This window comes from Aythya marila (assembly GCF_965140915.1).
Source record: "Aythya marila genome assembly, chromosome: 14".
In the NCBI taxonomy this organism is placed as follows: domain Eukaryota; kingdom Metazoa; phylum Chordata; class Aves; order Anseriformes; family Anatidae; genus Aythya; species Aythya marila.
In genome coordinates, this window is record NC_139055.1 from 14,119,008 (window position 1) to 14,131,094 (window position 12,087).

Genomic DNA, 12,087 nt, shown 5'->3' on the forward strand with positions numbered 1-12,087 from the left:
GCCACCCCCCGGGGCTGGGATGTGTTTGATCCCCTCAGTGAGGTTCCCATCGGGGCCCTTCTCCCACTGCTGCTCCCTGAGGCGAGCACAGCAGGGTGTCCTGAAGGATGCAGCCCCAGCTGTGTTTGGTGTAATTGGTGTGCCGGGCTGCTGTCTCCCACAAAAAAAAAACTTTTATCCTTCTCTATGCACAATCCACGTCAGATTTTTGAAGCCGGTTAAGCCCAAGGTCGTCCCCATCCTCCTCCCCAGCTGCAGGACCCAGGGTTGATCTCACAACAAATTCCAGCTCTCCCACCCCAACTCCAAGGTGTACATCTGAGGCAAGGGCTGGCCACCTCCAGGACCCTTATGCACACACAGATTCCCTTCATTCCTCAGAGAGGGTTAAAACAGGGGCTGCCGGGGGCTCTGCAGCCACGTGGAGACACAATCCCATCGGGAAGGAGTTTGTGCTGGGTGGCACGAGCTGCCCAGGTCGGGCTCGCCAGCACACACCGTGTGGCTGCAGAGGGCCCCGAGCAGGGCTGTGCCCACCCGTGGTACGAGGACCCTGCTTCCAGGTCAGGGTCAGCCCCTGGGGGCAGCCCATGAGGGGCTGAAGGGACTTTGGGGTGCTGCAGAAGGGCGCGGGGTAGCGTGGGCTCGTCTCAAAGCAGAGGAAATGCGTGGAGCTGGATGAGCTGATTCGGAAACGGAGAAACAAGACAAAGCAGAGGAAGGAACAGCTGGGAGCTCCGCACCCGTCCGACCTATCCCCAAGGCTCTGAGCTCCCATCCCGGATTTTGACGTGTTTGCGTACGACAGGGGAATGCCTTGCCAAGGCGTTTCAAAGCAATGCTGAGAACAAAACACCTTCTCTGAGATCTCCCTACATCCGTTCCAAGGCATGACAGGAGCTCGTGCTGCGCCTGCAGGGCTGTGTCTGCTCCCAGCCCGGCTGGGTGCATTACCCACACCCCGGGGCAGCTGCACGGCATGGGCATGAAGAAGACCCCACGAGGTTTCGTGTCCAGCCCACGGGGACGAGACGCAGCAGAAGGTCTGTCTGGAGTTTGGCTCTGGCAGCACGCTCTGGGAGAGCTTCCTACTCGATGGGAGGTGAGGAAGCAATTTCAATCAAATGAAACAAGCAGATAAACAAAACAAAACAAAACAAAACAAAAAAAAAGGGAAAGAAAGAAAGAAAAAGAAATAATAGGGAAGGAGACTTAAAGAATCGCAAACAATTACGACTGCAAATTTTCTAACGCACTCTGAGGCATTCATTGAAGTCAAAGACTCCTTATCCTTAAACATTCACTTCTCTCACAAGTATTTTCTCCAAAGATCTCTGAATATCATGCCTAAGCCAAAGTTACTTGAAAGCTCGGAAAATAAAAAGGGACAAACAGGAAATTTTTCAACTGCGAGCTGCTGTAAGGAATATTAAAGGAATTTTTTTTTCAGCCTTAAACGATTCGCAAACTCAGCCTGAAAGAGTATCTGCACTAGGAATAGCCTTCTGAGGCCAAGCTAACCTCTGTCAGAGTTTTAACAGAGGAAACTCATGTACAAATCATCGAACAAAAAGCCAACGATGAGTAATCAAAGGCACACACCAAAATCTGAGGACAACCTCCAGAATCCACAGTCTCCAGTGGTAAAATTTTCCACTGAACACTTACTTTGGAGAAAAAGGAATTTGTTGAACACTCACTCAGGCATCTGCTAATACAATTTTTTCGAAAAGAATGACCTACTCGCTGGACACAGAAGGCTGCTCATAAATACATTCATATTTATTAATACCAGTTCCACTGTTTTACATGAATATCAGACAGCTATTTTTTTTCCCCTCTCTCCTGTTTGCAAATAGAGTGGAAACCAGTTCCTTTCCTGCATACTTTGACTTGCAGGCTCCTCTTCAGCACATCTGTTGGAAAGAAGTTTAGCAGCTTTCCTCTGCATTGTCTCCAATTTATTAATCAACACCTTCAGCTTCCTACTGAGTTACAGCCAAATTACAGTCCCCTTGAAGTCCATGGCAGCACTTCCACCAACTTCATTAGGACCAGACACCGGCTCTTGAAGTCTCTGCCAATTCCTTAAGTGCTTTAACTTCAGCGTTGGAGATTTCTTTTTTTAATCTTCTTATGCCTGTTTCTGACACATCGTTCTACATGTGTGCATGCACAAACGGCATTTCTAAAACTAAGAAGCCTGATGGCCTTAGAAGTGAAAGGAAAAACTTTTCTTTATTTTTTTAAAACCTGTGAATGGCTGCATTCATGGCCCTGAATTTCACTTTATCGGCGTTATTAGAGGAATGATGTCAATGTGAGGGGCCTGGAGCTGTTGCCCACCAGCCCCACGAGAGTCCCAGGCGCAGACCCTGCTCCACACCAGGCAGATGGCAAGAGTTCAGCCTCCAGGAATAACTTCGGCCTCTTCTTCCTCCAGTCTCCGTTTCAAGGCCATCAGTGAGGCCATCGGTCTAGCGGCAGCACGCAGCGAGTGGGAAACTGGGGCTGGTTTCCACCAGGGCCAAAGCCTGGGCAGGATGAGGGATGGAGAGCAGCATTCCCATTTCGGCTCTCAGGCTCCCTTTTTGTTTAGTCACTGGCTGAGTTACGAAATCCGCTTGCAGCGTCACCCTGTCTGTGGGTTTCCCATGGGCTGGAGAGGCTACAACCAAGGAGCAGCTGGAATTTTAATTACATGTTTAAGAACTAAATCTGAGGGATTTCTCAAAGCAAATACACATCGTCTCTGCCACTGACCTTGCTGTGGCCTGAGCATCCTTCCCACCAGGCTGGAGGACGCAGTCCTCGAGTCCCTGCCGGGTGCCCCTCCTGTGAATCATCCCAGCCTGGGAATGTTCCTGGGTCCTCGGCAGCCTGGTCCTGGTTGGCATTTGGGCAGCTCCCCTGCAGACACACCAGGACTGGTGCAAAGCCTGTGGCAAAGAGAGAGGGGAGAAATCCTCCCTGGGAGTAGGAAAACCCCATCCCGCAGGGTGCCTTGAGGGATTGGGCCCAGCCTGCTTCCCAGCTGCTCTGGGGCTGTGGGCAGCGTTGCACTGGGAAGCGCTGGGTTGTTGGGGTTTTTTGGAGGTTCATTTGGAGAGCCAGTGGTTGTTTCAGCCCGTTACCCCGCACGTGGAAGCTCGCCCATTTCCGTGCCTCTGGCTTGCATCTGTTCCACAAGGACATCATCTGCGGGCGGGTGCGAGCCTCGGGGAAGATCAGCGCTGTCTGCCCTGTGCACGCACACGGGGCTGCACTGAGCAAGCAGAGAAACAGCAAAAAGGGGAGGAAAGATCCTCAGGGAGGTGAGATTCAAGGGAGGGAAGGCAAAACAGAGGGAAACCCAGCCCCTCAGATCAGCACCCCTCAAATCTGGGTAAAAATAGGGCACGGAGGAGTCCCTGCCATCGGGATTTGTGTCAGAACAGAGGGCAGGCAAAGGGCAGGAGTGACGGGGGGATCAGCCTTGCCCAGGCCACCAGCCCCGTCCTTCCCCTCGTCAGTCAAATCAACCCGCAGCCGGTGTCACTGGAGCCCCTGGCTGGAATTACAGCAGTCCTGCCAATGTATATTTTAAAAGACTATCATTCAATATTTAAACTGGAAGATCCCTGGTGCAGCGGCAAGCTGCTAATGAAGAGAGGAGCAGGCAGGGTGGCCCACGGAGCTAAGTGGGCTTTATCATTCCTGGGAGGAGGCACAGGGAGGTGCAGGGAAGCCTTACAGAACAAACCTCTTCTCCCTGGAGGGACCTTGCATGCTTGGCCAGAGAAGGGAAAAGATACCCTGAAAGATGTCGGCCTTGCTGGGCACGTGGAAGCTCCCCTAAAAAAATTTCAACACCCCAGGATTGCTCAGCCTTCCTAGCCCTCTGCATCAGAAGCAGAAGGCGGTGCTATCCAAGGGGGCTCAGCAGCAGACAAATGCATTGCACTGGCCTCTTTTCATGCCAGAGCAAAAAAGCACCAGGCAAGGCACGAAGGGGATTCAAAAGTTTCCCACGAGCCAGCAGCAAATTCCTTTGTCCAAGCAGAGGCATTGGACCCTCCCTGCAGAAGGGTTTTCGGGCCTTCAGATTGTGCAATCCCTCCGGTGGAACAATTACATGGAGCCTCCCTCAGACCTCATCTACAGCCATCTGCTTCTCCTCTGCTCCCCTGGTTTCACTGAGGAGGAATTTAGAGAAGCGGGGCAGGATCAGGCCCAGGAAGCGTATCGCAAGTGCTATTAAGTCAGGTTCAATCTGTCTTTTTTCCAAAGGTCTTTGATGTTTCCCATCTTTACTCTCCTGAGCCCCATTTAAATCAGTTGGAGCTGATTTAAATATTCACTTGCTGGATTGCCGTAATGTAAAACTTTACAAATTTACATTCTATTTGCTGTAGAGGTGTAAGAAGTCTCCCCAGATAATTGTTCCAGGAGGGAGTCCCGGCACCATCATTCACAGCTATAAAGTCTGTGCCACTTACATCAGCCTTCTGACTTCCCAGCAGAGAATTATGTGTATTTAAATATCTCCCATTAGCTCCTAAAGAGAAAATGCTCCAAAGACTTATGCATATTAAAGTCTCTATGTACATCCCCTTACGGGTAAAATTCCCGAACACCTCCTTATAGTCTTATAGCGATGACTTTTCTGTGAGAATGATAGGAAGCGTTATGCAACCAGCTCTTAGAGGAGGAAATAAGGCAGACAGTAACAACATTAGAAACCTGCTTGATTCCTGCAGAAATTTGTTAGGACAAAGAAGCACGTACAGCTGGGCTACATTAGCAGGTAAGCCTCATCTAGGAGTCTCCTGGGATCAGGCAGCTGAACAACGAGGTTGAAGGTCTAAGATGTCAACAGAGATGTTGATTGTAGAGCATCTCCCTGTTTGGTTTTCTTTAATGGGTCAGGCAAGGTCGCTGCACGTTAAGCTAGGGCTTTAAGGTCTTAATCGGAAGCCTTGAATTGAGCGGTAGCTGTTCTCCTGGATGAAGATGTTAAGCTTAGACCCGGTGCTGTCAATAGCTAGGAGTCTTGTGGGTGGATGGGGTCTTGGTGGAGGAACAGCCCTGCCCTGCAGGACTCCAGGCCTTTCCAGCGTTCTGGAGCAAACGTGTCTGAGCTTTTCCTACAGCCGATGAACCCGGGCGGCTGTCTGGATCCCACAGGAGATGCAGTTGTGCTCAGCCACCCGCCAGCAGTGCAGAAGGAGCAGCTGGTGCCTGGCCTCTGCCGGGACCTCCCAGGCGCGGTGCCAGCTCTGCCCGGTGCCAGGGCAGCTGCTGGAGCAGGGGGCCCTGAGGTCCCGTCCCCACGCACGAGCTTGGTTTGTGAAACCACTCTGGGCATGCACTTCCAGGGCTCCCCTGCCAGGAGCAGAGCCATAATGTGCTGAGGGAGGCCCTGGGGTGGATGTAGTTATGCCAATACTAAGTGCTCCCCGTCTCATTTATTTTGCTTCACTGAACTGCAATGAGCAGTATGTTATACGGGGGGCACTTGCCACATGGCTATGCTACGTTTGAACAAAACTTCGATGCGTGCACAAAGCCCAACGGAAAGCTCTGCACTGCGGCTTCTGCTTCAGGATGGCTTCTGTCAGTGAAACTAGGTTAAAACAGAGACCTGACGGCCTCCTGGGACAACGGGCAGAGGGGCTGACACAGGGCTGGTGGCCATTTGAGACAGCCCTGGTAGCCCACACTCCTGGCACACGCACTGACCCATCCCAACACATAGGGAAGCTGGGCCGTGTGGCACCATTGTGTAGTGCTTAGGAAGACGTTTAATAACGGCAAGACGCCGCCCAATGGAACCGAGAAAGGCTCTGAGGGACCGCGTCCCTCTGAAGCGTGGCGCCGCCATCTTGGGGAGGGGACAGCTGCGAGGCCACCGCCGCCATCTTGAAGGGGGCGGTGCCGGGAAGAGCGGGAGTGCGCCGCCATCTTGAGGAGGGCGGTGCCGGTCGGGGCGGGCGCCGCCATGTTGGGGAGGGGCACACTGAGCGGCGAGCTCCGCCATCTTGAGCAGGTCAACCCCGGTGGAGGCGGGCGCCGCCATCTTCAGGAGGTCAGCTACGGCGCGCGGGCGGAAGCCGGCCTCCCGCCGCCATCCCTTCCGGCTGAGCGCGGCCCCTTCCGCCCCCCTCGCGCTGCCACTTCCTTTCCAGCGGCGGCCGCCGGAGCAGACGGGCGGGTGAGTGCGGGCCGCCCGCCGCCATCCGATAACATCCGCCTGTCCGCGCCTCCCCCCGGCTCCCCCCCGGTTCCCCCCGGCTCCCCCGGCCCGCCCCGCTCGCCGCCCGCTTGCCCGGCCCCGGGGCTGCCCGAGGGAGGCGGTCCCGGCGGAGCGCGGCGCTAGGCCGCGGCCGAGCCGGGGGCTGGCGTAGGTGGGCGGTCGGCGGAGGGCCGGGGTAGCGGGAGGGGCACGGCACGGCCGGACGGGGGGAAGGGGAGAAGGGCTGGGGGGCTGGGGGCTGCACTGGGTCTGGCAGCGGCTTCTTAGGGCCTCTTGGGTGCCGGGTCCGCGTCCAGCGTGTGCTCAGTGGGGTGCTGAGGAGCAGCAGGCGCGTTGCTTTGGGGCAGAGCCTGGCAAAAACTGCCCGTGGGTTAGTGCTCGCTTTGCTTGGGGAGGTGAGTGCTGCTGGGCTCTACGTGCCTGTAAGCAGTGGAGTTGCTTTGGGACAGTAACGTCGATGCAGCCTTTCGCTGGGCATGCCAGAAAAAATTGTTGGAGTGGCTCTGTAGTGGCCTTTTAGACCTTGATTTAACAGGGTTACGTGCTGTTCCTAAGTAAACAGGAGGCCACCAGGCTAAGGTTTGTGGATAAAAGTAGGTCATGCCTTGAGTTCATTTTCTTAATGAAGTCACTATATTTTTCTCTGCTGCAAAGCACCTACTCTAGCTGGTGTTTGGCAAAAGAGGTAAACAGGCAACCATCTCTTTGTGCTTCAGGAGCAGATGTGTGGGATTGCCAAGCACCTAACTAAACATTCCTGATTGCTCCATTTGCCACTATTCATGTGAGGTGTAGGCCTTAAAGGCAGAAGCACCAGCAGCTTGAGACCCCTCTATGCAGTTGTGGGTGCTGGCCTGCTTGCCAGCATACAGCAAAGCTGTAAATCCTTGTTTGGTTTTCTTTTTTATTATTATTATTATTATTTTTAAGATGTCCAATTATACCTCAAAATTGCCAGATTCATTTTGCCATCAGGAACTCAGTTGTCCTGCTTTGTAGGAGGTTGCAATTGCAGAGCAGCTCATAAAATCCTTTAAGAAAATGCTGAGAAATCCACTGTCACACATATTTCATGTACTAATATGTTATTTTGTTGGTTTTGTTCAGAAATGGCACCCCGTAAGGGCAAGGAGAAGAAGGAAGAACAGGTCATCAGCTTGGGACCTCAGGTGGCTGAAGGAGAGAACGTGTTCGGCGTCTGCCACATCTTCGCTTCCTTCAATGACACTTTTGTCCACGTAACTGATCTCTCTGGCAAGTGAGTATTGCACACTGGTCGCCTCGCTGCAGTACCTGGCTTTCTCACTATTGAAAACAAAGATTGTATTTGGCAAGAAGATCCACAGCAGTCCTCGAGAAGCTGTAAGATAAGATGCTTTCTGTTTGTGATCATAGATGTCTTGCTGTGCACCTCTGTGGTGAATATTGTGCTTGAGGCACTGCAGAGTGGCTTGCTGATCCAGCAGCGTGTCAAAATGGCTCATTCCATCACCAGGCAGAAGCTGATTTATAGGAAGGAGAATGGAATTCCTTTTTCTGAACGTGTTCTTTTCTGTTTACAGGGAAACCATCTGCCGTGTGACTGGTGGCATGAAGGTGAAGGCTGACAGAGACGAGTCCTCTCCCTACGCAGCTATGCTGGCAGCTCAGGATGTCGCCCAGAGGTGCAAGGAGCTGGGCATCACTGCCCTGCACATCAAGCTGCGGGCAACCGGTGGCAATAGGTACGTTGGGGGGGGGCGGGCACTGGTATGCAGAGGGTGTGCCTGGTCTTGAAACCAGTTCAGTTTGGGTCTGAGACAGGAGGAAGGTGAGTTCCAGTATTGGGACGTTCTGAAGTGAGGAAACTGATTTTTTAAATGAATTGTTTGTGAATTGTGTTCAGCTTGTGAATCTTTAAGAGACTGATGGCTGCGATTCTCCCTTCCAGGACCAAGACTCCCGGTCCTGGTGCCCAGTCAGCCCTGAGAGCTCTGGCCCGATCCGGGATGAAGATCGGCCGCATCGGTGAGTGATGGAGCTGCTGCGTGGGTGGCACCATGTGTCAGTGTGGGGCCTCGCTGCTAAAGTAAAGTTTTGAGGAATTATGAAGCAGAAGGAGCTCTGGGCCCATATGCCACAGGGTTCTTTAATTGAAGACTCACCAGGAGGTGGCGTGAGTTGGCTCCGGATTCCAAGTGGTTGGCTCCATGATGGGCCTGTGCTGGAACTGCTTGTGCCAGAGCTGTTGGGTTACCTGGAAGTACCGTGCTGGTCGTAGTCATTACTTACTCATTCTTAAACTGAGTTCCTCAAACTGTTTGAGGGAGAATCCTGAACTTTGTAGGGGAGTTGCAAGATGTGGTAGTGCCGGGTGCCCTGAAAGTCGCACTGTGTGTGGTGTGTTTCTTCAGAAGTGCTTGGTTTAGGTGGGCAGGAAGATGGGGATTTCTGCATCCTTGGCATTAAAATCCTCGGGTACCAGCATTTGGTGATTTCACGGGTGCTTTACCTCCCGTGGACTGTTCTGTCAGTGCGTGGCTTCTACAACAGCTGCTTGCTGAGGTACAGGATGTTGGGGCTGACTGCTTGGGGTGGGTGGCTTTGCCCAGTTTTTTGGGGGTTCCTCTGGAAGCTAACTGCTTGTTTTTTGTTTCTTTGCTCCCGCAGAGGATGTCACTCCCATCCCCTCGGACAGTACTCGCAGAAAGGGTGGTCGCCGTGGACGTCGTCTGTAAACAATGCTGCACCTTTCATTATTAAAGCTCTCTTAAAACCTTTTATCTGTGTGTTTGCGTGCTGAGGCGTGCTCTGAAGTTGAGCAGCTTTAGTCTGATGACAGCCACAACAGAGGTGCTGTGTGTGCTCGAACGTACACCAGAAAAGCTTCTAAAATGACTGAAATTACAGCTCCCTCAGCTGCTCTGCTGATGCGTTTATGCTGCCAGATGTATTTCAGAAAAATGACTCCTCACTTCCCGGCTGTGCCCTGCTTCCTGCACTGATGTTTACCTTACACTGAACGTGCTGCCATCACATAGAATAAATGCCCGTTTCCACCTCTTAAAATGTTCTCTTCGCAGCTCTCCAAGCTTTTAAATGACTTGTTTCTGTCACCTCCTTGGCTATAGAAAGATTTCAGACCAAGGGAAGGTGTGTGGGCATAGGGAGAAGTATAGTTTAAGATAGCTGAGTTCCTGCATGCTCACGGTGTCAAGCTGATGGTTAAAATAGTGGCTTCTGCCTTTCAGGAGATGAAATTATCAGAATTCCTCCTGTGAGATGGTGACCACAGCCCTAATACTGCGCAGTGCCTGCGGTGACGTGGGTCAGTCTTGTGCTCTCCTTTGATCTCGAGGGCAGGGCAGCAGGCAGCTTATTTCAGAGGCAGGGTCTCCTCAGCTGCAATTCCATGCTCTGCGGTGGGAGTTTGTCTTGGCAATGAGCGAGCACTTCTAAAACAGTTGTCCAGGAATGCTTGCAGTCAGGTTTAAGCGATGGTAGCTGTGTCTTAATCAGGATTGATGAAAACTTAGAATTTTTAGCACAGTTCCATGGCAAATATAGATCATTGTATAAATGATGATGTGTGGCCTATAAATGAAGCTGGAAGGCAGTGTCCTGGGCCCTTGGACAAAATCTGTCTCAAGATCCTGATGTCTAAGGACTTCACTCCTTTCCTGCAGGCTTTCCCACACCTTTGTATCTTAAAATACTTCACAGGATTCCTTCACCCACCCACCTCCCTCGTTACCAGAAAGGATACCTTGACCAGCAGCTTTGTCGGAGGCGCTCTGCTTTCAAAGCAGGCTCTGTTCCAGTGAGGCCGCTCACCCCAAACGAGATCCAGGGCACATTGCTCCTGCCGAGCTCCGTTTTCAGCTCCCCGGCTCTAGCAGTAAAAGGGGATGTAAGTCGGTGGAGGAAATGAGACTGATCTGAAGCCATGGCGCGCCTTCCTTTCTGTAGTTAAAAAAGCTTGGATGCTTGTGGTTTCGGAGTTAGTCACGATCTCTTCGAGGTGTCCCTGCTGTGGAAAAGAAAGCTACGCTTGTCAGCGAGCTAACGAGCGGTGGGTTTTCTGCAAGCTGTTGCTTAATACATGACTTCCCGTTTGTGTGGAAAAAAAAATCTCTGCCGGGCCCCATGTTCCTAAGCCAGCATTTCTCTTGGCATAGCCGGGGTGTTTTGTTTGTAATTTTATACGCGGCTGTGGAAAACTTTAGAAATAAACTTTCCCTTCTGCCTTAAAAGTGCATTATTGCAGTTTAAATAGCCATTTTCCTGTACTCTAAGTGTTCTTTGAACTTTGTATGGAGAAAATGCCGAAAAAAATGAAGCCAACGTTGGTTTGTTCAGGCAGCACGGAGCTGAATGTAGCCTGGTGCTGAGGAGGGGACGGCGCAGAGCTGTGCGATCTTTATTAAAAAAATAATCCTGAATACAGTTAAAATACAGTTAAACCTTGTTGTTGTTTTGATGTTAAACTGTCCACGGTGATGTTCATCGGGCTGCTTCGGGAGGTGGGTATTTGGGGAAAGCTCTGGGAAGCACAGCCGCCGTGCAGGGAGCTCGGAGAAAAGGGAAGGTGTGCTGAGAGCAGCTTTGGGTCTGCCTGGCTGAGCCCTCCCACGCAGGAGGGTCAGGGCTGGCCGCAGGGTTGTGTCCCCACAGGACCGCGGGCTGTAACCCCAATTCATGCCTCACTTTTCTCCACCAGTTGCTCGAGCAGCCGCTGAGCCCTTCCTCGGTGAGCCAGGGGCTCCTGCTGCGCCGAGCACGGTGCGTGGGCTGGGCTCTTAATGGCAAACTGTTTTATTTTTTCAGCTGATCTGACGTCTTCGGAACAACCTCCCGCAGCAGCGTGAAATCCCCCAGAAGAGAAAACAGCAAATGAGGAAGAGAAAGGGGAGAGCTGGGCTGTGGTGGGAGCACAGGGCCTGGGGCCCGGCAGGGCCTCCTGGAGAGGCCTCGTGCCCTTTGTGCCCCTTCCTGCCCCTGTAGAGCTGGTTTATCTTGTGCAGTCAAGTGTGAATCCGCCAGTCCTGTAAAAATACCCCAAAAACAGAGCCGAGAGGTGGCAGGCACATGGCAGTGATGGGTTTGTGTTCGCTGGTGGCTCCCAGGGCCCTGTGAGAGCTCCCAGCTCTGTGCCTGCTGTCACGGGCTGCCAGAACCAAGCCCCATCAGGGGAGCGTCCCCGGGGATATTTCCACTGACGTGTCTGAAATAAAGGCTGTGAGGCCTGGGTCAAGGCCTTGGGGCAGCACACAACTGGGAACCAAGCCCCCAAACTGCTCCTCATCCCAGATGTCAAAGTGGCTCAGTTTGCCCCCAAAAAACACAGCCGAATCCCCAGCCCCTGTAACAGCGTCACAGCTCTCATGGGCGGCACACAACGGAGCTGTGCTGACTGGGCTGGGGAGGGATTTGGGATGGTCTCGGTCCATGGTGGGTGGACAGGACCCCGGGGCTGGGGGGGATGTGGGGCTGGGGGCTGCACCCCGCTGGTGGGGGCCGGGCACAGCCCTGAGGTGATGGAAGAAACACTGGGGAAAATAAATAAATAAATAAATAAATAAATAAATAAATACATAAATAAATAAATAAATAAATAAATAAAAGGCTGAAAGCTGCTAAAGGGAAGGTCGCCATCTTCCTAGGAAAACCGGTAACTTACTTCTGTAAAACTTCAAATGCCACAGCCACGTGTGCAAAGTAGAAGTGTTTTTTTTTATTATTACTTTTAATTTTATTTTTAATTAAAACCCTGCGTGCAGAGCCAGGGCTGATGCAGTGCTGAAAGCCCCGCGGGGGGCTCGGTGCCAGGGGCAGGCCCGGCTCAGGGCTCGGTTGCAGCCCTCTCCCCCCGC

At 52.5% G+C, this 12,087-nt stretch overlaps 1 protein-coding gene across 1 annotated transcript; it reads left to right on the forward strand.

The window, feature by feature from the left end:
* Positions 1-6,041: 6,041 nt before the first annotated feature.
* On the forward strand, positions 6,042-8,995 carry RPS14 (ribosomal protein S14). The gene is made up of 5 exons (XM_082771853.1): positions 6,042-6,193; positions 7,343-7,493; positions 7,798-7,959; positions 8,166-8,242; positions 8,885-8,995. Exons 2-5 carry the CDS (start codon positions 7,345-7,347, stop codon positions 8,950-8,952), a joined length of 456 nt encoding a protein of 151 aa, XP_082627979.1. The 5' UTR covers positions 6,042-6,193; positions 7,343-7,344; the 3' UTR covers positions 8,953-8,995.
* The last annotated feature ends 3,092 nt before the right edge of the window (positions 8,996-12,087 follow it).